We start from the raw sequence: 27,048 nt of genomic DNA on the forward strand, positions 1-27,048 counted from the left end.
CAGAAAACCTGATGCAAACTGCCTTTTCAGGCAGAAAATGTACTTGCCTTTTAAACTGGAAGTCCAGAAGTAATGCTGACTTCAGAGTTGGTTGATTCAGCACTGAATCAAGCTCTGTGATGAAGTCAAGGACACAGGTTTTCTCTTTCTGCTCCGCTGGGCATAGACTGAACTTCATTCTGAGCCTAAGACATGTCTAAATGGTCTAGGAGGGCTGCCTGAAACACACAGGCTACCTGCTTTGTATTTCCAGACTATAGGGATAACCTTATGGAAGCACTTCCAAAGAATGAGGAAGAACTTTCTCAGACGCTTCCAGGAAACCTATTTGTGTGTCCTCACATACCCATTCCTGAACCAAACAATTACAGGGAAATGCATTACCTGGATGGGTGGGTAGCTGCCAATGTCCATAACAGGGAGCAAGAGTGGAAGCGGTAAGACCAGAGACATAACTACTGAGGTGGTTGAGGATGGAAAGATGATGGTGGTGCCAGAGGGGGCTAGTAAAAGTGTTCAGATTTGGGCTATGTTTCAGTGGTAATGATGGTTGGATATGCAGTGAGGAAAAGACAGAAATTAACATTTATCGTTTCCTCACGCTGTCCTTGCTTTTATTCTTTGAAGCAGATGGAAAAAGAGGGTGGATCAAGACTTGGGAGCTGGCCAGGAGTGAGGGAAAAGAAGAGCAGGCAGGCACACCAGGGTGTCAACTCTGCAGGTGCCCCCAGCCTATTCCTATTTGTACAACGCAGGAGAAACAGTACCCATCATACTGTTAGGGACTGGAGCAGAGACAGTTGGGACGAGGCCATTTCCATTCAGTAAGATTAATCGTGGACCTACAGTGAATAGAGGCTGTACAAAGGGTGGGAGGAGGAAGTGGGCAAAGACTTCTAAAGTACTCCTAAGAGGAAAAGTGCGGGCACAGTAAACCTTGAAAAATCTCTTAAGTAGTCCATACACAGTAACATATTAATATTAGTACAGTAGCTTAATATATAAGGAAAAATTATAATGTGTACAGTAATTAATGCATATGCAAAATATGATTACGTATTTTAATTCATTAAAAAGGCACAGGAAAGAGTTGAATTTGCTAAAATTAAATGCGCTTATGAAACAGCTTTGGTGCATGAATTAAGCTCCTACCGCCAGATGCAGCGTTAAATGACGGTGAAAGTAGGGGCACACAAGTGGATGCACACTATTCATCCCGCTGAACACTCACTGGGCTTGAATCTTCGCCAGACTGTAAGCTTCCAGAGGGCTTCAAAACACAGCTCAGCCCCGGCTTGGGCCAGCCCCCTCCGCAACACTCCCACACCACGTGTACTCCCCTGGGGCGGGGCAGGGGCGGAGCCCGCGAGGGGGAGCGCGCGCTTCCCGGCGTGCCGCGCGGGGCGGGGTGAGGGGCGGGGCCTGCGGAGAGACTCGGAGGAGGCGCGGCCGCCTCGGGACGCGTTGCTGGGCCCGGTTACCGTAGAGGCCTGCTCTCGGCGGCTGGCCTTCTGCTCCGAGCCCGCGGCGGTGGCGGCGGCGGTGGGCGGCATGCGCGTGTGAGATGCGGCCGCGGGCAGCCTGGACGCGGAAAGCGGCCCCCGCGGAAGCGGCGAAGGCGGGCGCGGCCTCCTCAGTGCTGGGCGCGCGGTGCATGAGGGCGAGCACGCGGGCGCTGGGCAGCCGCCGGTCACGCCGCCTCCATAAACACTTGTTTAGGACTCGTTCGCCCCGCTGAGGCCCCCAGTGCCCCCGCCATGGAGGCCCCGTCCGACCTCGAGCCTCAAGCCTCGGCCTCGGCCTCGGCCGCGGCGCCGCTGCACGCCCCGGAGGTGGCGCGGCTCCTCGAGGAGCAGGAAAAGGTAACAGGCCGCGCTCCGGCCCCGGCCTGGGCCCCGCGCTTCCGCCTGTGGCCGTGGTCTCGGGAGGCGCCCGCTCCCCGCACGTCCTCGGCTCCCTGTTCCCCGGGCTGGGGGCCGATTCGCCCCGTCCTTCCCGGTCGACCCCCTTCCTGCCCTCTTTGGGCCGCCAGCCCTTGGTCTGGGGCCCAGCTCCTCCTGACCCCTCACGGGCGCGGAGCCGGGCCTTTAGGCCTTGAGAGAGAAAGTGTTGGGAGAAACTTTTGTCACGTGCTTTTTTTGTTGTCTTCTGTCTGGAGCCCTTTGACCTTGGAGCGGAGGGGAAGGATGGGGAAGAGGGATGTGACAGTCTGTTTAACTTGTATATAAAACCGAGTTTTTAAACTTAATGCATACAGGAATGCCTGGAAATATTTTGGGGGCGGGAGGGAGTACGCTGTAAATGCAAGTGTTCACCTTAAATTTTTTTAGTTTATTATTATGTAAACGTTGCTAAAATGTATTCTCTTTGTTGCTCTTTACTCGATTGCACTTAAAGGTTTTATTGCGTTTGTAATGATAACGCTTCTTGTGCAATCCCAGCTTTGGTGGTTTAGTTTTTGTTAAAATAGAATGGCATTTTGTTAAATTTTAATTTCAATCCTGTAATAAGTGAGTTTTAAACTACTAGCGAAGGGGCGGGGGGGTTGTACATTTGCTAACGGGATTGTATAGAAAGAACTATACCCGATTTAAAAATAGTTTTATTGTTTAATCTGAGATTTTCCCGTTGTTTATGTGGTATTTCAGGTTGATTCTGTCACCTGAAGTGTCTTGAAATTCTTTTTTTGAAAGCAATATTTCACTTACTTAAAATGTCATATGTCATATTGGGAGAGAGTTCCATGGATTATAAAGGGTTAGGAAGTTGCTTGAAAACTGTAAAGAGTTTGAGAATCCCTAACTTTTCCTATTGAACATTACTATATAAAAACGACTGCTTTCATAGGTGTACAAATATACTCAGTTTAACTAGATGAGAGTTTTCATAGAACCTGAAAAAATTCAAGTGTGCTTGGAAACCACCGGTTGGGATGAACTGTGGAAATATTTCCTACTTTGTTTTGGTTGGTTTAAATTATTTTGTGCGTTGTGTTTCCTCTTCTGAGCCATTTTTCTCTAATACCATACACAACTATTGGGTTTTAAACTTGGTGGCTTTTTTTTTCAAAGATGGAGGTTTGAAAATTCAAGTTGGTTGGTGTGTTTAAAAGACAAAATGATGGATCTTAATTTTTTAAAAGAGAAAAATAGAAGAGGAAATAAGAAAAAACAACCCTTTTTGAAAACTTGTTCCTTTTTGGCGAAACTGTTTACATTTTTTGTTCTTTTGAAAATGTGAAACAGACCCTCAGAGGATGGTGTTTCCATTGCCTTTAGTCTATATTGGAATTACTTTTTACCTCCTTCATGGTATAATGTGTGCATAATGCTGACTTGATATGTTTTCTCCCATTTTGCATGTTAATCTTTGGTTTTATTCTGAGGTTAGCGTGATAGAAATACAAAGGATACTTTTGGGGGGTGCTCTGAACAGCTTTTTGGCATTGTGTCCAGTTACATTTGAAGAAAGCATCTGCTTTTTCAGTTACAGTCCTATTTGGAACTGAATGACTGTTTTTAGTAGGCATGGACTATGTTACGAAATTATTTTCCTGTATTGTGTTAATGTGGCACATAAGTTTGTGTATATCTGTCATGGTATGTAAAATTGTTCACAGTTCATGTTAAAGCCCCTCAGCAAGTAGACTATTTAATAGAAGAATGTGCTTCCGTGGACAAGAGACCCATAAGGCCACAAAATATACTGGTTGGATAGCTAAAACTTTTTAGTACAGGAAAATTTTACCTAGTAAATAGTCAATTAAAAGTTTTTGTGAGGGACTTTATTTAGACTTTAAAGTAATCCAGTTTTATGAGTACAGTGAACTCCAGTAAAGTAGAAGCATGGTAATATTCTGGCCGTAAATGTCATAGTAGCTTTATATTAGTGTGGCACTTAGCATTCCTTTGTATAAGTTGAATTAAGCATTCTTTTTAGCTCTTGTCCTTTCCATGACAGAGAATTGAATCCTGAGGAAATGATCTGAATGACTGCTCAGTTTTCCCTGGGATAGTACCTAGCTAGTTGGCTCTACATCAGAAGAGAGAAGTGAATTTGGTACATACAATGGATGCCTTAGACTTAGGGCATAATTTTCTTTGGAAACTTTGGTTGAGAATGGCTGTTAGGTAATGTGGTTTAAATGTTGCTCATTAGTTTTTTTTTTCTTTTGTTTGTTTTTTTAAAATTCGGCTGAGGAGTATAACAAGTTTTACTTTGGTCCCTCTGTTTTTTCTCTTGTTTATCCTCTGGAGCACTGAATAAAAAGGGCAAAAAGTTGGCAGCCTGAGGAAAAAGACAAACAAGGGGCGTGAATGAGCCACAACCCCAAAAGTGGCAACATCTATAGTACTTGGACAAGATTGGCTATTTTAACATTGTTTTCACTTTCACTTATGGAATCAATGCTGAAATATTTTCAAAAAAATTTTTTTATTTAAAACTTTGGTTTATTTCTTTTTTGATTTAGCAAAAGGACGTATAAGAAAGGTTTCCTACAGCTTTGTTTATAATAATGAAAATACTAAAAATCCAACATTAGAGGATTGATTAAATAAATCATGATGCATATGACGAGCTATTATGCAGGCATTAAAAACTGTAGAACAGTATGTATACTATGATCCCAGTTATGTTTGTATGTATATAAATAGTCACACACTTTATATATAGGAAAACACATCATTGTTTTAAAAGCACAGTTTTTGGGTTTTTTTGGATTTTATCTCAAAGTTTGTGAAATTAGGTGGTATTTTTTTTTTTTTTAAAATTTTTTTTTTTTTTAAGATGACTGGTAAGGGGATCCTAACCCTTCGGTTGGTGTTGTCAGCACCATGCTCTCCGAAGTGAGCTAACCAGCCATCCCAATACAGGGATCCGAACTGGTGGCCTTGGTGTTATTAGCACCACACTCACTCTCCCAAGTGAGCCACGGGCGGGCCCTTGGGTGGGATTTTAATTTTTTTAATAAAGGCTGTTGATAAAGTTTGTTTTAATGAAAACTGGGATGTTGTTATTTTAATGGATGCTGAACATTTTCTGAGCCTGAAAAATGGCTCTTGTCTAGTTTGAACACCAGGTAGGGCAGTTTATTTCTTCTTTACTCCAGAGCTGATAGATGAAATTTATTCAACCATTTCCCCAGCTGATTTTCTTTTTTTTCCCCTGAAAGGTTTTGTTTAATCTTAATTCTCTGTCAACAGATACAGGGAGAGGAGGAAACCAGTTTTTTTTTTTTTAATTTTATTTTGTCGATATACAATGTGGTTGATTATTGTGGCCCATTATCGAAACCTCCCTCCTTCCCTCCTCCCTCTCCTCCCTCCCACCCAACAATGTCCTTTCTGTTTGCTTGTTGTATCAACTTCAAGGAACTGTAGTTGTTATGTCTTCTTCCCCCCCCACTGGTTCTTTTTTGTGTGTGTGTGAATTCATTTATTTATTTTTATCTCCCACCAGTAAGTGAGAACATGTGGTATTTCTCTTTCTGTGCCTGACTTGTTTCACTTAATATAATTCTCTCAAGGTCCATCCATGTTGTTGCAAATGGCAGTATTTCATTCGTTTTTATAGCTGAGTAGTATTCCATTGTGTAGATATACCACATTTTCCGTATCCACTCATCTGATGATGGACATTTGGGCTGAGTATACCTTCGACTTGATGATTTCCATTCCTCTGGGTATATTCCCAGCAGCAGGATAGCTGGGTCATATGGTAGATCTATCTGCAGTTGCTTGAGGAACCTCCATACCATTTTCCATAGAGGCTGCACCATTTTGCAGTCCCACCAACAATGTATCAGAGTTCCTTTTTCTCTGCAACCTCGCCAGCATTTATCGTTCAGAGTCTTTTGGATTTTAGCTATCCTAACTGGGGTGAGATGGTATCTCAGTGTAGTTTTGATTTGCATTTCCCGGATGCTGAGTGATGTTGAGCATTTTTTCATATGTCTGTTGACCATTTGTATATCTTCCTTAGAGAAATGCCTACTTAGCTCTTTTGCCCATTTTTTAATTAGGTTGCTTGATTTTTTCTTGTAAAGTTGTTTGAGTTCCTTGTATATTCTGAATATTAATCCTTTGTCAGATGTATATTTTGCAAATATTTTCTCCCACTCTGTTGGTTGTCTTTTAACTCTGTTAATTGTTTCTTTTGCTGTGCAGAAGCTCTTTAGTTTGATATAATCCCATTTGTTTATTTTTCCTTTGGTTGCCCGTGCTTTTGGGGTCGTATTCATGAAGTCTGTGTCCAGTCCTATTTCCTGAAGTGTTTCTCCTATGTTTTCTTTAAGAAGTTTTATTGTTTCAGGGTGTATATTTAATTCTTTAATCCATTTTGAATTGACTTTAGTGTATGGTGAAAGGTATGGGTCTAGTTTCATTCTTCTGCATATGGAAATCCAGTTCTCCCAACACCATTGGCTAAAGAGGCAGTCTCTTCCCCAGTGTATAGGCTTGGTGCCTTTGTCAAAGATCAGATGGCTGTAGGTGTGTGGATTGATTTCTGGATTCTCTATTCTATTCCATTGATCAGTGTGTCTGTTTTTATGCCAGTACCATACTGTTTTGGTTATTATAGCTTTGTAGTATAGTTTAAAGTCAGGTAGTGTTATGCCTCCAGCTTTCTTTTTTTTGCTCAGCGTTGCTTTGGCTATGCGTGGTCTTTTGTTATTCCATATAAATGTCTGGATAGTCCTTTCCATTTTTGAGAAAAATGTCATTGGAATTTTGATGGGGATTGCATTGAATTTGTATATCACTTTGGGTAGTATGGACATTTTCACTATGTTGATTCTTCTAATCCAAGAGCATGGGATATCTTTCCATCTTCTTGTATCCTCTCTAATTTCTCTCAGCAGTGGTTTGTAGTTCTCATTATAGAGATTTTTCACCTCCTTGGTTAACTCAATTCCGAAGTATTTTATTTTTTTGGTGGCTATTGTAAATGGGCAGGCTTTCTTGATTTCTTGTTCTGCATGTTCACTATTGGAGAATAGAAATGCTACTGATTTTTGTGTGATTTTGTATCCTGCTACTGTGCTGAAATCATTTATCAACTCCAAGAGTTTTCTTGTAGAGGCTTGAGGCTGTTTGATATATAGGATCATGTCATCTGCAAACAGGGACAGTTTGAGTTCATCTTTTCCAATCTGGATGCCCTTTATTTCCTTCTCTTTTCTTTTTTTTTTTTTTCTTTTTTTTCTTTTTTTTAATTTTATTTTGTCGATATACATTGTAGCTGATTAATGCTCCCCATCACCAAAACCTCCCTCCCTTCTCCCTCCCCCCCTCCCCCCCAACAATGTCCTTTCTGTTTGTTGTATCAACTTCAAATAATTGTGGTTGTTATATCTTCTCCCCCCCCCCCGGTTTGTGTGTGTGTGTGTGTATGTGTGTGTGTGAATTTATATATTAATTTTTAGCTCCCTCCAATAAGTGAGAACATGTGGTATTTCTCTTTCTGTGCCTGACTTGTTTCACTTCCTTCTCTTTTCTGATTGCTCTGGCTAGTACTTCCAACACTATGTTGAATAAGAGTGGTGAGAGTGGGCATCCTTGTCTAGTTCCTGTTCTTAAAGGAAAAGCTTTCAGCTTTTCCCCATTCAGGATGATATTGGCAGTGGGTTTATCCTATATGGCTTTAATTATGTTGAGATACTTTCCATCTATATCTAACTTATAGAGGGTCTTTGTCATGAATGAGTGTTGAATTTTATCAAATGCTTTTTCAGCATCTATAGAGATGATCATATGGTCCTTGTGTTTGATTTTATTAATATGGTGTATCACATTTATTGATTTGCGTATGTTGAACCAACCTTGCATCCCTGGGATGAATCCCACTTGATCGTGGTGAATAATTTTACGTATGTGTTGCTGTATTCTGTTTGTTAGTATTTTAGTGAGGATTTTTGCATCTGTATTCATCAAGGATATCGGCCTGTAGTTTTCTTTTTTGTTTATATCTTTACCTGGTTTTGGTATCAGGATGATGTTTGCTTCATAGAATGAGTTTGGGAGATTTGTGTCTGTTTCAGTCTTTTGGAATAGTTTGTAAAGAATCAGTGTCAATTTTCTTTGAATGTTTGGTAAAATTCTGCTGTGAATCCATCTGGTCCTGGGCTTTTCTTTGTTGGGAGCCTTCTGATAACCACTTTAATCTCCTTTATTGTTATTGGTCTGTTCAAATTTTCTACGTCTTCTTGGCTCAGTTTTGGGAACTGTGTGTGTCCAGAAATTTATCCATTTCCTCCAGATTTTCATATTTGTGTATATTTATTCATTTTGTGTACAGTATACACAAAATAGTTTCATAAGTACTACATTAAGATCACTGTCACCAAGAAACCTATGAAGTAAAGTTGAGGGTTTCTTTGTATTCCCTTTTGCTTTTATAGAATTAACCTCCTTAGAGTGTACAGTTAGGGTGCTGATCTTAAAAGTTACTTGAATTAATTTTTTTCTTTGTGCTTCTATCTTGGATTTGATATACAGTTTCTATTTTTATTGAATTTTAGTATTTGCTTTTTTATGTCTTTCACTCAATTTTATTTTATGAATGCATAAAACATTTACATGATTAAAAATCACAACTGTATCAAAAGCTATACTAAATAATTCATTCCTATCCCTGCTCCTATATGCCCCTATAGATAACTGTTTTCGTTAATGGTTTTTCCTTTCTGTGTTTCTTCTTAAAAAATAAACAAATGCTTAAATATATCCTCTTTGTCCCCCCTCCACCCTCCCCTCCTGCTTACACAAAAGGTAGCATATTATATTTTATTTTATCTCAGTAAATGACATACCTGAGAATTACTCAGGTTCATAGAGATATTAATCCTATTTTGTGGTTGCATAGTACTTCATTGTGTGGGTATATTATCAGATATTCAACTGGTATTCTCTCGATGGGCATTTGGTGATTTTCAGTCTCTTGATAGTACAAATAATGCCTCTGTGAATCACATTATGTGTAGGTTGTTTCTCATTTTTGAAGTAACTTCAGGTGAAGTCCTAGAGGTGTGATTACTTGGTCAAAGGGTAAATTGGTTTAGTGTTATCCATATTTATAATCACCTTCTCAAAGAACTATTACCCTCAATTTAATTTTGCAATATTAATTAAAAAGAGTTAAGAAGAATATGATTGATGTCCAAAAGCTAGAAAACAGTGTTTTGAGTTCCTTTAATTGGCTGTTTCTTGTGATCTCCACTGCCATTTTCCAAGTTATCATTTCTCACTTGGAAGCAGTAATTCCTGGCTGGTCTTGGTGGTTCCACTCTTGTTGACCTCCTCCCTATTTTCCACAATAGTCTTTTAAGAATGTAAATTGCATTGTGTCATTTTGTTGCTGTCCTGTTTGTAATCCTTTGGTGGCTTCATATTGTACTTAGGATAAAACCTGGGATTGTTAAAATGAGGTTTGAGACCCTTGTATTGGCTGACCTGTCTCTTTCTAGGTTCATTTCTGGCTATTTTTCCCACTTATTTGCCATACCTTAAGATAATGACATGTTTTGGGGGGAGCAGAATACCCTAAATATGTTTCTGTTAAAACTACTATGTTTTTTAAAAGGAGAGATAGCAAAAATATCCCATTTAACTGATGAACTTGGCTGTTGTTCCTCATCTTTTGATTTCTTATGTGAACTGTGTATTATTAAAGTTACTGTAAATAAGTGGGTGCTTTTTTTAGAGGGGGGGGAACCCAGTTATGTGCTGGGCACTGTCCTCGATACTGCAATACATAGGGTATCTTTTCTGCCCTCAAGGAACTCAGACTTGTAGGGAAATGTGTTAACAGAAAACATAATACAGAGTGATAATTGTTCTCTTTCTAATTCTTTGCTTGTCATTTTCTTCTCAACTTTCTGTTTCTGCCTCCATCTTTTCACTGAAATTTTTCTAGCTAAAGTTATTTTTATCTCACGTGCCAAACTCAGTAGACCCTATTCAGTTCTGGGTTTACTTGACCTCTTTGCTTCATTTGAAACTTTGCTTCTTGGTAAACTCTGTTCTTCAGGAACTTTTGTGACTGCTTTTCTTTGGTTCTCCTATCTCTTTCATTGTTCCTGCTTGGTCTCTTTAGTTTCTTCATCTAATTATTAAATGTTAGTAATCCCTGTACTTTCCTTCTTTGGCTTTCGTTTCTTCTCACTCTGCGTGTCCTCACCTATATAATCCTACGGGCTCACACTGCTCTTGCCCAGACCTGTTGAGTACCTTCTCTTGGATGGCCCATCAGCAGCTCAGTCTCATTTACTAAAATTAAATTTACTATCTTCTTCCCCAATCTACATATTGTACATCCTCATCCTGATCCAGGGCAACATCATTCAAATCAGATTCTTGTCAGCCTACCTTTCTCCGTCTCCTTCATACTTGCTGTATTAGGCCATTGTGTTGCTATATAACAAAATACCTGAGACTGAGTAGTTTATAAAGAAACAGGGTTTATTTGGCTCACGATTCTGGGACAGCTGCTACTTCTTTCTACTCATGACTGAAAATGGCAGGGCAGCCAGTGGGTGCAAGTAGATCATATGGTGAGAGGAAACGAGGGAGGGGGAGGTGCCAGGGTCCTTTAAACAACCAACTCTCAAGAGAACTAATTGAGTGAGAACTCACTCACTACTGCATCGACCCCCATCACTGATTTATTAATGAGGCATCTGCCCCCATGAAACAAACACCTCCCAACTCTAATGTTTTGGTTTCAGACCTTAATGTGAACTTTTGGGGAACAACATATCCAAACTAAATGTCACCTGCTATGGTTTGAATGTTTGCGTCCCCCAAATTCTTATGTTGAAATCTAATCACTGATATGATGGTGTTATATTGTGGGACCTTTGGGAGGTGATTGATTAGATCACAAGGGCAGAGCACTCAATAGAGGGATTAGTGTCCTTATAAAGGAGGCTCCAGAGAGCTGCCTTGCCCATGTCACCGTGGTGGCAGAAGGAAGGTGGTGCCATCTGAGCCATCAGACACCACACACCAAATCTGTGGGCCTTGATCTTGGACTTCCTAACCTCCAGAACTGTGAGGAATACATTTCTGTTCTTTATAAGGCCCCCCCCCGTTTATGGTATTTTGTTATATCAGCCCTAATGGACTCAGACAGTATAACATCCACTAATTTTCTTAATCTTGTCATTCTACCTATATAATCTATGTGCTCTATTTTTTAAGGACCACCGTCTTAAGTTAGGCTCTTACTGGAAAAATAATATGCCACATTTTTCAGTTAAATGTTTCTATGTGCCTGATACTGTTAGTCTTTTTAATTGTAAGTATTCTGGTGTTACCTCATTGTGCTTTTATTTGGCATTTCTAATCTGTGAACATGTTTTATCTCTGTTTATTTAGATCTTTAAATTAGCTCATCCTTTACTGGGTTGGGGTTTACCCGTCTTGCCATATGGTTTCCATTTGTCACATTTGTTTTTATTCCTTTGTTTTTCTTTTGTGCTAACAAAATATTTTATATTCTATTTTACATGCTATTAGCTTTATAGTTATAAAATTTTAATTTTCCTTTTAGTTATTACCCTAGAGATTACAAAATGCATTCTTATTGCAGTCTACCTTAAATTAGTAGGAAATTATTCTCTAGTCTTCTAAATTTTGCATCTTCTGAAATTGTTCAGTCTTCTGATAGTTTAATTTCATTAACCATTTCTCCCTCATTTGTGCTGTCATATATTTACCTGTATATGTTTTTAACACCAAAGATGTTAGAATTAATTGTTTGAAACATTCTATTTTTGTTTTTATTTAATTGTAAACTGGCAAGTTAAAACTTTTTTTCTTCAATACTTTAAAGATGTCATTCTATTATCTTTTGACTTCCTTCACTTCTCTTAGAGTATTACATCATGCTTATGTTTTCTTCTCAGAAGAATTTGTGTATTTTTTTCCTGTCTGTTTTTTGATTTTTTTCTTCATTTTGGTTTTCAGAAGTTTGATTGTGATGTGCCTAGATATGGTTTTCTCTGTACTTAGCCTGCTTTGAGTATGTAGTTTCTTGAATCTGTAATTTGATATCTCTTGTCAGTTTCAGAAAAAAATTCTTATTCACTCTTAAATTCTGGTTCTGTGTCATTGTCTCTCTCTACTTTTGGTACTTTAAATACACATATGTTAGATGTTGCTACTTTGTCTCATATCTGTTACTCTCTTGTGTACTTTCTATCTTCCTTTCACTTCATATGCCAATTTGAGTGTTTTCTATTGACCTATATTCCTGTTCATTAATTCTCTGTTCTCATGTATCTAATCTGCTATTAAAATCATCTACTGAATTCTTAATTTGAATTACTGTATTTTTTATTTCAGAATTTATGTTTGGAAATTTTTAAAAGGATTCCAGATCTCTGTTGCCATCTTCAACCTTCATTCTATTTACATGAATGTATTAGTCATAAAGTTACTATCTTATAACTGTAACATGTAAATCAAATAGGGGTCTGTTTCTGTTTCTTTTTTTGTCAACAGCTCCTGTTTTTATAGACCACCTTTTGTAATTTTTGAGTGGATGCCAAATATTGTAGTGAAAAGACTCTAGATGATGGTTCTCTCCTTCAAAAAGGCTTAAGTTTTCTTTTAGCAACCAGAGTAATCCACAGTGGAGTGTGTCTTTTTCAAAAATTATGTGATCATGTATGTGTGGCTCTGTTATCTCATTCTGTTCTGTTGGATTATTTGGCTATACTTGCACCAGTTCCACACTTTCTTAATTATTTTAGTTTTATAATAGGTCTTGATATCTGGTGGTAAAATTCCTCTAGCTTTGTTGTTCTTCAAGATTGTTTTTACTATTCTTGACTCTGCTTTTTCATGTATATTTTAGGATCAGCCTTCCAGTAGTAACAAAATAACCTGCTGAGGTTTTGCTTGGAGTACATTGAATCAAAGATCAATTTGGGGAGAACTGACATGTTTATAATATTAAGTTTTTAAATTCATAAGCATGATTCATTTATTTAGTTCTTCTGAAACTTCTCTCAGTTTTAGCTTTTTAAAGTGTATAAATTTCGCATGTGTTAGATTTACTTCTAGATAAAAGTAAATGTTTTGTTACTTTTATTGTATTTTGTAATTTATTTGCTTTTTTTTTTTTTTTTTTGCTGGTATAGACCTACTTGATTTTTACATATTGACTTTGTTAAATTTACTTGAGTTCTAATTGCTTGTCTGTGTATTCTGTTAATATGTGTGTAGTTATATATAAGCATGTTTTCTTTGAATAATGGCAGTTTTATTCTTTCCAGTTCTTAAGGCCTTTTATGTTTTGTTTCATTTTTTTTTCTTATTGCATGATCTAGAACCTTTATTATAGTGATAAATAGAAGTAGTGATAGTGGATTTACCATACCAAGGGGACAGCTTTAATTAATTTCACCATTACAAGTGATATTTGCTGTAGGCTTTTTGTAGCTTCTCTTTATGAAAATAAGGAATTTTTCTCCTTTTTGTAGTTTGCTAATTTTATCATGAATGGATGCTGAATTTTATCAAAAGCTTTTAACTGTGTTTATTGAGATATTAATGTAGTGAAATACGTTGACTCTTTAAAAATATTAAAACATATTGCATACTTGTAGTAAACTCACTTGTTAATGATATGTTTACCTTTTTATATATTGCTAGATTAAATTTGGTAATAGTTTGTTAAGGTATTTTGTTTCTGTGTTTCGTGAGGGCTATTGGTCTGTAATTTTCTTATAATTTCCATGTTAGGTTTTGGTTTCAGGGTTATGCTGACCTCATAAAACACCTCCCATTTTTGTATACTTTGTAAAAGAGTTCGTATATGATTATATGATTGGTAATAGTTCCTAACTTAATATTTGGAAGAATTCATCCATGAAACTGTCTGGGCCTCCTTGGAGATTTTGTATAGATTTTAAAATAGACTTAATTTTTCCTTTCTTCTCTTTCTCTTTCTCTCTCTCTCTCCCCCTCCCTCTCCCCATCCCCTCTCTCCCCCTCCCCTCCCTTTCTCCCCATCTCTTCCCCTCCCTCTACCTCCCTCTCTCCCCCTCCCCTCCCTTTCTCCCCCTCTCTTCCCCTCCCCCTCCCTCCCTCTCTCCCCCTCCCCCTCCCTCTATCTCCCTCTCTCCCACTCCCCCTCCCTCTATCTCCCTCTCTCCTACTCCCCCTCCCTCTGTCTCCCTCCCTTTATCTCCCTCTCTCCCTCCCTCTGCCTCTCTTTCCCTCTGTAATAGTGAGAAGGGCATAAAGATCTCTTAACTGACCGAAATATTAATCGCCATAACTCACTACCTTTGGACTAGCCTCAGACTCAACTTTTTTGTTAGTTAAAGGACTATTCAGATTCCCTGTGTCTCATTATGTCAGTTTTAGGAAATATGATTTTCAAGGAATTGTCTAATTTTTTGATTCTACTGTCCTTGAGTTGTTCATAATATCCCCTTATCTTTTTAATATCTTTAGGTTTGGTAGTGATGTCCTCTTTTTAACTGCTGTTATCGTCATGCCTTGCTTAACATCAGAGATACCTTCTGAGAAATGCGTTGTTAGGTGATTTTGTTGTTGTGGGAACATCATAGGGTGTACTTACACAAACCTAGGTGGTATAGCCTACTGCACACCTTGGTTCTTTGGTATTGCCTGTTGCTCCCAGGCTACAAACCTGTAGGGCATGTTATACTGAATACTGTATATAATTGTAACACAGTGGTATTTTATATCTCTAAAAATGTCTAAACATAGAAAAGGAATTTTTCAGCTTCATTATTATCTTTTTGGACCATTGTTATCATATGCATTTCATCGTTGACCGAAATGTCATTATGTGGCACGTGACTGTATTTGTAATTTGTGGGTTTTTTTCCCCCTTGATTTCTTTTCCTAGAGATTTATCAATTTTATCAACCTTTTTGAAGAACTGATTTTTGGTTTTGTTGATTTTTCTTTTTAGTAATTCTACTTTCTCTTTATTGATTTCTGCTCTTACCTTTTTCTTTTAAATTTCCCTTTGGCTTTAATTTTTTTTAGCTTTTTGAGATGAAGTCTTAGATCATTGATATTTACCTTTCTTTCTTAATAATATATGCATTTTGAGTTTTAAGTTTTTCTCTAATAATCGCCTTACTTACCCCACACATTGTGTATGTCATTTTCATTATCAGTCAGTTAAAAATATTTTCTAATTTCTGTCATGATTTGCTCATTGGCCCATGAGTAAGAAATGTGTTCCTTAATTTCCAAACATTAGTATTTTCTACTTAATTTTTTGCTTTTGACAGCATGTTTAATTCTACTGTGGTCAGAGAACACATAACTGAAATTTAAGTCTTGCTATATAGCCTAATATATGGTCTTTTTTGGTAAATGGTTCATAATTTACTTGGAACCAAAGAATGTTAATGCTGCAGTTTTTGAGTTCAGTATGTTTGTTAGCTGTTTGCAAATTTTATCGGTTATCAAGAGATGTGTAGTAAAATCTTCACTATGATTGTAGATTAATCTTTTTTTTCTATTTTTCCCAATCTTTGCTTTATATATTTTAAAGCTGTGTTATTCAGTGAATACAGAATCAGGATTCTGATAACTTCCTGGTTAGTTGATCTGTTTACCATTCTCAAATATTTTTCTCTCTCATGATGCTTCTTCAAGTCTTGTTTGTTGAATATTAGTATGGTCACACCAGAGTGTTCAAAGTGTGTCTCTTCTAAACAGCATATATTTGTGGTTTTACTGTTCAGTCTGGACATCTTTTCCTTTTATTTAGAGTGTTTATTCAGTTATATATAATGGAATTACTGATATATTCAGTTTAATTTTATCATTTTCTGTTTGACTTTATTTTTTAAAATAGTAGTAAAGTTTACATAACAAATTTATCATTTCAGTCATTTTTAAGTGTATAGTTCAATGGTGTTAAGTTCATTAACATTGTTGATTAACCTTAACTACCATTCATCTTTAGAACTTTTTTTTTTAATCTTGCAAAACTGAAACTCTATACCCATTGCACGATAACTCCATATATCTCCCTCCCCCATACCCTGGCAAACAGCATTCTGCTTTCTGTCTCTATGAATTTGATTACTCTAGGTACCTGATATAAGTAGACTTACATAGTATTTGTCTTTTTGTGACTGGCTTATTTCACTTAGCATAATATCTTCAGGGTTCAGCCATGTTGAAGCATATGTCAGAATTTACTTCCTTTTTAGGCCTGAATAATATTCTATATTATAGAATTTATTGTAGATTGTATTATGCAATTTTGTTTATTCTTCTGTCAGTGGATAATGGGGTTGCCTCCATCTTTTGGCTATTATGAATAATATTGCTGTGAACATGGGTGTGCAAATATATGTTTAAGGCTCTGGTTTCCATTCTTTTGTGTATATTCAAAGATGGAATTTCTGGATCATATGATAATTCTATGTTTAATTTTTAAGGGACTGCCATACTGTTTTCCACAGTGTCTGTACCAGTTAGTTCACAAAGGTTCCAGCTTCTCCATGTAGTCGGCAACACATATTTGTTGTTCTTGTTTTTTTGTAATGGCCATCCTAATGAGGGTGAAGTGGTATCTTATTGAAGTTCTATTTGACCATTTATGTTCTTTTTTCTCTGCTTTTTTCCTCCTTCCTTCCTTTAGATTAATCAAACATGCCTTATTGTTACTTCCTCCTGTTAACTTGTTCATGATACATTCTTTTTTATTCCTTTCATACTGTACTTTATATGTACTTTGGTAGTAAATATAGTATGCATTTATACCTTTATACCATATATATTTTTTTCTTTTATGTTATTTCTTTTTACTGGGGAAATCTCTGGTTTTTCTAGAGATCACAGCATGCCACAGGATGCATTCATTTATCCATCCCACTTCCATTACTGCTTCCATGCATTTTTAATTCTACCCATTTTAAATACCACAATACTGTATTTGATTGTTCTTTGTGGTCAATATTGATTTATTTTTTCAATTCCCCCGCCTTTTTTTCTGTAAAATTGCTCTTTAGTTCTTTCTGCATTCATATTATTTTGAAGAATTCCTTTTTTTAAACAGGTCACATTTATTTAATAGCAAAATGTCTAATTTATTAAACTAGAATTTTTTTTAATCAACGTCTGCTGATACAGATTTCTCTGTTGAAAATGATTTTATTTTTCCTTCACATTGGAGGATTTATTTGGTATGTACATAATTATAGATTTTCAGTATTTTTTCCAGCACTCGATTTGATTCTATTATTTTCCTATTTCTGTCATTTTAGGTTGAAGTTAGCTCTAGCTCTAATTCTTGTTGCTTGTTTGAAGGCAGTGTACCTTCCTCCCCCACTGCTCATAAAGTTTACTCTTTTTGTTTAGTTTCCATCATTGTAATTGTGTTGTGCTTTGATGTAATTTCTTTCTTTTTTTTTTTTTTTTTTTTATTTCTCTTGGGGTTCTTGGAGTTTCTTGAATCTGTTGATTGATACCTTCCTATCATTTTTTGAAAACCCAGAATTCAAGATCTTTTCAAATATTGCTTCTGTTACATTCTCATTTCCCTCTTTTTGTGGCTCTTAAGTCACACTGTATATCACATGTATCTTATGGGTCTTTTCCATATTTTCCACTTTTTATTTTTAAATCTCTGGGCTTTAATTTGTATATTTTGTATTGACCTGTCATCAAGATAAAAAATTCTAATTTCTGCTGTTTTATCTCCTTTTAACACCATTTATTGAGTTAATTTTAAATACTTCTGTTGTAGAATTTCCATTTGATTCTTTTTTTATATAGATTTCAGTTCTTTAATGGAATGTGCCATACTTTTCATATATTTCTTTAATCTTTTTCTCTGATTTCTTGAGCATATTAATTATTGTTATTTTAAAGTCCTAGTTTGTTAATAACTCCAGTATCTAGATTGCATGTTTGGTTCTGTTTTCTGTTTTTTTCCTTCTTCCTCTTAATATTTGGTCATATGGTCCTGTTTCTTGGCATCCTAGTAATTTTTGATTAAATTCAAGGATTGTGTCTCCTGAAGGTGATATCTCCCTCTTGAAAAGGCTCACCTTTTCTTCTGCTAGATGGATAGAGTGGGAGCTGGTCACCTTAATCCAGGCGGGTACTGAATGGAGTGAAGGCTGGGTTGTTGTTTTAGTAAGGCATCTGATATTCCTGGTTCCTTCAGGGTGTTTATCTGAGAGCCTAATTTTGTTCACCAGGGCATCTTTCCTGTAGGCTTCTGAACTCTAATTTTTTTTTTTTTATCCTAAGCTCGGCTTTTCAGAGTTTCAGTTTAGCATTTTGGCTCTTACAGCTTAACAATTTGACAAATGTCATGAGATGGAAAGCAGCTGTTTGCTTAAGACCTCTTCTATTTCTCATTTTGTTACTACAGCATTGTCAGACTGCCCGAGGTTCTTCTGCCTGTTTCTGTCTCCCAGCTGTGGCTGTCTGCTCAGGGGCCAACATAATTCGTATCTTCCTGCTTGTGCCCAGAATTGTCTGAGAAAAAAGTGGCTTCAGATTGTAAGCTCACTTCTCTACAATTCTCTCCTCTCAGTGTTTAGTCCCTCTTGTCTTCATTGCTTTGGTAACTCTTGGATGCCTTTAAAGAGATGATTTTTGTATTCATCTGGCTTTTCTAGTTCTCAGAGAAATGATTGGTTTGTCACATGCTTATTGTCCTACTTGGAGTTAAAATTCTGGATTGAGTTTTGAAGTTATATAGCTACTTTCAGTGATTTAGCATTAATTTTACTACAGTCTCACTAATGGTGGTATTTTTAAAAAATGGAAATTTGCATTTTTAATTAGTGCAAAATGGTATTTCAAAGATTGCTTTGACTTTTTTGTTACAAGTGAGGATATTCCCCCCCCCCCCAATATTTCTACTATTTGTATTTGTTCTTTAATGAATTATTTGTTTCCGTTGAGTTCTTCACAGGCATATTATTGTTCTAACCTGTGTGGCAAGTTTACTACTCTGTTTTCTTCTTAGTTAATTGTAAACCACAGAAATGCTTAAAAGAAAGTTCTCTAAGAATTTACTGTAAGAAGTGAGGAGGAACTCAAGGGCAGAAGTTTTGTGTGTGTGTGTTTTGTTTTCTTGCACATTTTTATCATCCCTTCATATATCAGCTGTTTTAGGTGGTTTGTTAGCTTGTGTAAATCCCATTGTGGTCATCCTTTCAGGACCAGACTCTAATCACCTCAGTTTTTATGTTCAAAGTGGATTAGGTTGGCCCAATTAGTGGCAGATATCTATCTACCTTCTCTGTTCACTGTGGCTGCAGATGGAGAAATGGGATTTTTTTTGCCTACTCTTTTTTTTAAATTTAAAAAACATATTTAATTCAGTGTACCTTAAGTATTATCATTTTGACATGTAGTCAATGTTAAAAAAAATTAATGAGATATTTGACATCATTTTTTCCTGTAACTTCTTTGTGATACAGTATGTATTTTTTTATTTTTTAATTTATTTTTTATTAGTATATTCATTGTTACAAATCATTCTTTATGCCCTTCATCCAGTCTCCCACCTCCTCCTCCTCCTCCCCCTCTAGTAACCATAGATTTGTTCTATCTGATAACTGTTCCTCTGTTCATTTGTTGCCTAGATGATTTGTCTAGTACTGAGACAGCTGTGATCAAGTACTCCCCTATTATTGAAAATCAGACACTTTTATTACTCTGGAGTGTGCTTTGTGGAGAGAGAAGACCTCTTTTATTTTATTTTATTTATTTTTTTAGGTCTCTGCTCCTGCCTCTCCTTATGTCAATGCAGTTGCGAGTCTGGTGTGCCATCTGCACGGTGGCTGCTGTTATTGAGATTAGCCACTTTTGCGGCAGTCATGGCAATTGTGGTGGTTATGGTTTGCTACACGTGTGGAAATGGTGTTTTTGGTGTGCTCTTAACCTGGTTGTGGCTGGGTTCGGCTTCCTCCAGCTCCATCCATGCCTTGAGGAGGTGGGGGTCCCAGGGTGGTGGCGGCAGCTTGCCTAGTTGCAGCTGGGTTTGGCTTCCTCTGGCTCCATGCCTTGGGATCCCAGAGCTGCCTACTCTTGATGGAGAAGGGCAGAGTTTCTAAGGAGGGAGGTATTTGAATGGAGAAGAAATGATTGATCTCTCCAATAAAATGATAGGCATGCAAGCTGCAATCCAGGCAATATTTAAGATTCAGAAATACAAAAGCATTTCAGAAAGTTCATGGAAAGATTCATATTATTTTTTAATTCTATTTTTCCACAATTTTTTTGAAGTACCCTCATATAGGTCACAGTCTCTAATCTGCAATTCAGAAGTCTGAAAGGCACTGAAAACAAAGTTATTTGCAATTTTGTAGCATATTCATTTTTTGATAAAAATTGACTGGAATTGATTTGAATGAGATATTCGTTCTCTTTTTAATATTTATATGTTTCATTGCAAGTGTTATATTTGCTAAAGGGGGTGTCCTATATACTTGTTATGTTGTATGTTCACTGTATTACTAAAAATATGAAGTTCTAAACTGAGAAAAACTTCTGCTCCTGAGGTTTTACAGTAAGTGGTTATAAACCTGTACTTTAAAAGGACTTATTGCATGCTTATTATATATGGCAGATGAATATTGGTGAGTAAAATTTTATTCATTTATTTATTTTTAAAGTTTATTTATTAATATATATTTTTTTACATTCTATGATGTTACGGAGCAGTTTGGGGGGAGGGGGAAGGGGGAAGGAATTAGGGTGGGAGAAGGAGGAAGGGCAGGGTTGAGGATTGTGGCACCCCCCCCCCCCCCGCCATTCCTGCAGGGAAGACCAGGAGGCTTCTAGGGGTGGCTTGGTCATTGCTGGGCTGGGTGCAGATGTCAGGGGAGTGTGGCTGATGCCCTCAACCCCCACTGGCCCTGCTTGGGAGAGCCCGGGCACTTCTTCTGGCGGCTTGGTGGTCATCACTGGACTGGTTGTGGGTGTGGGGGTGGGGTAGTGGCTGAGGTCCTTGGTCCCCCACTGCCCTGGCTCAGGAGCCTGGGGCGCTTCCTGCAGTGGTTTGGTGGTTGTTGCCGGGCTGGTTGCAGGTGTTGGGCATGGCTGAATCCCTTGGCCCCCACCCTCGGGACTGGTTGAGGGTGCTGGGGGGCATGGCTGAGCTCTCCAGCACCCCCACTGGCTTGGTAGTCCAGGGGACTTCTGGTCCTTCAAGGTTTTATAGGTGTTCTTTGGTGATGTGAGACCTTTACTAGTTAATATCAAACTTTGTCTCTGGTCTGTGGGTATTTTGTTTTTTCTTTCAGTTCCGTGTTGTATTATTTGCTGTTCCTATCACTTAAACTCTGCACTGGGACTAATTTATTGTCCTTTGCTTCTTTCTAAAATGGGGGAACTTACTGTGGGGATCAGTACTTGAGCTCTGTGGTTGAGCTAAATTGTTGCTTTGCTGTTGATTCCCTAGGAAAGGCTTTTTGTGTAGCTCAGGTTATAATGGTTGACTTTATAGATACTTCTGGGTCTTGTGAGATCTTGGTACACCTGGGTTGTATGAAAACTCTGGTCTGGGCCTCTTTTCAGCAAACTGCACCCCCTGCAGTTCTGTATTTCTGACCAGTTTCCACTGAGTGGTTCTGTGCTGATTGAGGGGCAGATCAGCTGTCCTTGCTGTGTCCTAGTGTTCCTGTGGTGGGTCTGTCTTCCCTACTGCCTGTGCTCCAAACACTTCCCATGGGACAGGCTGTGCTCCAGTCCCTTGCGATGACTCACCAGCCTCTGAGTGGCTCCTTTTTTTCAGTTTTTGTAGCTCCTCACTCCTTAATGTGTCCATGGGAGCCCTGTTAGTAGTTTTGCTGGCCTGGGGGCCACCAAGGCCCTGTTCTCCCCTGCCGCCTCCAAGCACTTTCGTCTGAAGGGCACAGCTGTGGCTTTTGCCAGTCCTGCTCTGTGTGCTCACCAGCTCCAGCCTTGTAGCGGCTGGGGCTTGAAATGGTCAAAGCAGTTCATTCTTTCTCTCATCGTGGCTTCTCCTGCCTTCATGCACTCTCTAGGTCTCTCTTCCTCTTCCCCTGATCCCTAGCGACCCCAGCTTGGTTGTTGTTGCTTTTTAATAGTTGTAAATTGGTTGATTTGTGGGAGAGAGTGATGCTGGGGACCATCTATTTCACCATCTTGACTGGAAACCCCTGGTGAATAAAATAGAAAGGCCCCTACCTCAGGGAGCATTCAACCAGTACAGTTAGAATTTCTTGGATACCTAATTCTAATAATCCCAGAAACGAAATTTTCTATGTCAATGTGTTCATTCGTGGAAGTATCGCTGGGTGTATATGTTACCAGTCTTAAATATTTCCAATAGGAGAAGACTGTATATAATTAGAATGCTTACTTGGGATTATGAGTAATAAATACTGAAAGAAAAAAAAAGTCCTAATTTGTGGGTAAAACCAGCAAGAGAATGAGTTGTACAACACCAAAGTACGTTAGACATAGTACAACATTCATGTTAAAAGAGACCAGATTTGAGTACTGACAGAATGCCTTAGAAGTCTATGTCAGAAAAAACTGGCTAAATGTAAAAGTAGGGATTAAGATGATCATTTTGATTTCGTCTTAGGTAAATGTTTAAATAAGAACATTTAAGGGTTTTAAGAAGTGGCTTCAGATAATTAGACTTAGCTTTTGGTGGCAGTTTTGCTTTTCAGCATATTTAGAACTTAAATTTGTTTAAAGTTGAAATAGTTTATTTTTGTGATGGTTTTTATATGGTAACACTCAGTTTATTGTAGTTTATCATATTGCTTATTGCAGTTTTTTTCTGTTAGGAACCTGTAGTCAATTCCTCCCTTCTTTGCAAAGGGGTTTATTTAAAAGATTTGTAATTTTTGCTAATTTTGTTGAAAGTAACTTCTTGTATACTTTGATAATGACATTTATACATCTATTTAATTGGTTGGCTATTTATCTTTTAAGAAATTATTTTCAACCTTTAAGTAACTGTCAGATAGCCATGTGTGTCCAGTATCCATTGGCTTCAGCTCCCACTGATACTTTTTCCTTTTTGACCCAGCAGCTTTAAAATCAAAATTGTAAGCTTTGTCTTGAAGCTACAGTCTAGAAAGAGAAGCAAACCATATAAATTAAGATAGCTCTGATGAGTATAATTCCCTAATTGTTATTTTATACATTAACCCATACAGGAAGAATTGAAAATTGTAGTATAGTGAGAAAAATCTTAGAAATCAAAGCGTTTTTGAGAGAAGTATCAAAAATCTAGAAGCAAACTTACCTTTTTAGGCTTTCTATTCCACTCTAGTTTTAATGTGGCACAATATTTAACATGGAAAACTCATAGATTGATGCCCCCTTGTGGTCTAATACAAAAAAAAAATATATATATATATGTATATATATATATAACCCAAATAGAAATAAATAAGTACTAGAGAAATTATTGCATGTGAAATCATTCATTCCTTCCTTTATAAAATAATTTTTGAAAAGCAACTTTTAAGGAAAAATAGCAAAGGAATTATTATTTCTGTTTTCTATATAATTTATTGACTAAAATTTACTAAGTATTATCTTAACCTTTTGTAACAGAATGTGTGTATATGTTAGCTGGACACTGTTGTACAGAAAAATAGGTTGTTGGGAGGGCTGTCCATCATTGTCATCCTAGACATGTAATTCCATTAGTTGTTATAAGTGTCTTACAAATATGATGAGATGTGGTAGTAATTATGAGGTTAGCCCATTACCTCCCCGTGCTCTCCCGTGAACACACACACACACACACAGAATACATACTAGTAAATGGTGTTTGGGAAATTTGTTGTTTATACTTAGTTTGATCTGAAAGGGCCAGGAGGTGTTTGAGGCATTGAAAGAAATAAGGATTTATATTAGTGAATTCAGTTAAAGCAAATAAAAGCTTATTTGCTTTTATTGGCATTATTGGGAAGGTCTTATTTTTATGAGAGTGTGGGATTGAGGAGGAAGTGGAGGAGAAATAGCAGCAGCAGTTAATTTTTTTTAAGAAAGAAAAACTGCAGAGGTAAGTAAATGGCTGCTTTTCTTTTGTTATCCAATAAGTCGCATGATGGTTAAAGCAGTCCAATACAGGGAGTATGGGCTTTGGGATTAGATAGACCTGGTTAGATAGTCGTGGTTTTGAAACTCATTACGTCACTTTACCAGTTCTTGGACAGTTGTATAATCTTGAGTAAATTGTATAATATTGGGGAAGTCTTAGAACAAAGATTTCCTCCTCTCCTTAAAAGGAGGTTAAAACCTGCCTCATTAAACCTTACCTGTTTGCAGCTTGATTTTCATCATATGAAGTCTTGGCATATACCACTCTTATTACTCTTAGGTTAAGGACAGTTTTGAGTTGTAAAGAAAGTATACCACATGGTTTTATAGTTACTGGATTGTTGGTAAAGACTCTCGATGAAAGACTGTATCTTAAAAAGTGGTAAATAGTCTGATAGTTCCTTCTCTTTACTGTGGACTTATTGCTGTACTACTGCACTACACATGTACATATTTTATTTATAAATTGACTACAAGTGTGGTCGTTATATTAAAGAATTTACTAGGTCAATTATTTTAATAGTTGAAGCCTAGTAACCAATTCTTTTTATAAAAATGATATAGTAAGATTTTTTTCTTTAAGAGTACTATTTGTATATTTTGGCAGGTTTATCTTAAAAACAAAATAAAACAACTCTTGTTCCTACATAGTTATTTTACTTTTGTAGAGGACAACAAAATAATGAAATGTTTTTGTTTATTTTATTTTTTTTTTAAAGATGATTTAAGGGGATCTTAACCCTTGACTTGGTGTTTGCAGCACCACGTTCTCCCAAGTGAACTAACCGGTCATCCCTATATAGGGATCTGAACCCGTGGCCTTGGTGTTATCAGCATCACACTTTCCCAAGTGAGCCATAGGCCGGCCCTTTGCTTTGTTTTTTGAGTGCTTGTAGAACCAGGCTCACGACCCTATGGTCACTTTATTGAATACATAAAGGCATTAATGTGAGTCCCCTTTCAGGAGAAATGAAGTCATTTGGAGTTATTTAACTTCACAGACAAATAAGAGGTTTCTTTTTTTTTTTTTTTTTTAACCCAGGTACATTCATCTTTGAATTACATGATTTTTCTCCCTTCTAAAATTTTCCTTGGCACCTAAGTATAGAAATTTACTAATTCTTCATTTTGAATAACTTGCTGTAAAAGAGAAGAAAACTAAAAAGACTTCTCAATATAAATACAATTGCTTGGGCTAAAATGTTTTTGAACGTAGGTGGACCATAAGTCATATAAACAAAAATGACAGGTAGACATACCATCAGAAGGCTATTCCATGTATTTTCATATCTGCCTGTTTTACCTTTCCCCTTATTTCTTAAGATTTCCAAAATATCACTTCTCTAGCCTACATTTGGATAGTGCCTAACTAAAGTGTCTGATGTTTTCAACGCTACATGTAGCTTTAAATGTAAGGCAGTATTTTGGTAGTGAAAATTTCTCTTGTAAATTATGAAATGGGATTTTTGTTGTTGGTCTATCCTTGACTATCTGTTTCTAGGGAGACTGAGGAAGGAAAAAGGGCTGGGGAGTGGGAGAAAGTATGGTTAAAACAAAGTAGAGGGTAGACTGTGGGGGTGATGGCAAGAATGTGTGTCATTCTGTCAGTGACTTGTTTTTTAAACATAAAAATCATGTGCCAAATTTACATATTTACTAATTAAAAAGACTTCCTGGAAACGTTAAGTAGACTATCTTCTATAACCTTTAACACTGTCACTAATGGATATAGCCTAGAAAATTTCATCGAAGGTCCTTTAAATAATGTAAATTATTATGAATATGTAACTAGTTAATATGCAGCTACTAAAGGATTATCATGTAGAGGTTAATGAACATTCTGCTCTTATGGTTTGCAGGGCTTTTCTTTTTGTGCTTTTGGCTCACTTCATGCTTGGAAACACATGCATTGGGATTGGAAAACATCCTGACTGTTTTTGGGTCTCATCTTTTAATGGGGTTGTTAAATAAGAACTTTATAAAAAAGAATTTCATGAAGATTTTTTTCTCTTTTAATTTACATTTAATTCTATTTGTCTATTTTATAATTACTGCCAAATCAGAAACAGTGAAGTGGATTGATGTAGTTTTAGCTTGGCTCTTCCAGATGTAAAGTCAGTACTCTATTATATATTACCACTGTTATTAAGTGTTGCTATGTGATTGATACTTACTGAGAGATCTTCATTCTAAAATGGACTTTTATGCTGAGTTAATGTGTAGTATGGTTCGGTATCTGATTACAGCATGTATTTTGGTGCAGGATTGCTGCCTTAGTATTTAAAATGTCCCAAAGGAGGACATTTATTTCAGGAATTAAATGTTATAATAGAGAAATTTAGTGACAGGTCTAAAAAAAAAAAATTATGTGACTTTTGGGTACAACATTGAGCACATAGGAGAGACGAGAGACAATGTTAGCATTTAGGATTGTGAACTAGAGCTGTGTGTTGCAAACCAGATAATACTGCTGTCTTTTTCACATGGTTTTGTATTAATAATTTTGGGTGTTATTCCTTAGTTTCTCTGTCTCTAAAGTGGTGCTATGGTTTTCTAGATTACTGTTTAAAATTTTTATTAATGGTGAATTTAAAAATAGATGATTAGTAATGTTTGAAAATAGTGTTAATTTAAAAATTGCCATTACAAATAATGTTATTTTTTAGTTGCATTTTTTTTATTGATTAGTGTTCTTATTTGCTTTCTGAGCATTTTGAGAATCTACTGAAATATGTGTAAGGAAAACAAATAACTTTTGTGCTTAATTTCATTGTTTTAGTATTATAAACATAGTCTAAACTGGCTATGTATGATGTGCTTAAAATTTTATCACAATTCATTGGGGAACAAATGGGCTGTTCAGAGCATCTCTCTATCCCAAGTATTTCTTCTTGAAAATGTAGTAGGAAAATATCACTGAACTCATTTTTAATGCGTCAGAATAAAAATTACAGGTGAAAACATTTGGAGATATACTGACAAA

General features: G+C 36.9%; 1 protein-coding gene across 2 annotated transcripts in view; it reads left to right on the plus strand.

Moving 5' to 3' along the window:
- Positions 1 to 1,426: 1,426 nt before the first annotated feature.
- Positions 1,427 to 27,048, plus strand: part of URI1 (URI1 prefoldin like chaperone) — a 67,332-nt gene continuing 41,710 nt past the window's right edge. For both annotated transcript variants that reach the window (XM_063112464.1, XM_063112465.1), the window contains exon 1: positions 1,427 to 1,862. In XM_063112464.1, coding sequence (XP_062968534.1) covers positions 1,758 to 1,862 — 105 coding nt within the window. In that variant the 5' untranslated portion in view covers positions 1,427 to 1,757. The remainder of the gene's footprint in view (positions 1,863 to 27,048) is intronic.

The sequence above is a fragment of the Cynocephalus volans genome, chromosome 10 (genome assembly GCF_027409185.1).
Source record: "Cynocephalus volans isolate mCynVol1 chromosome 10, mCynVol1.pri, whole genome shotgun sequence".
Classification (NCBI taxonomy): Eukaryota; Metazoa; Chordata; class Mammalia; order Dermoptera; family Cynocephalidae; genus Cynocephalus; species Cynocephalus volans.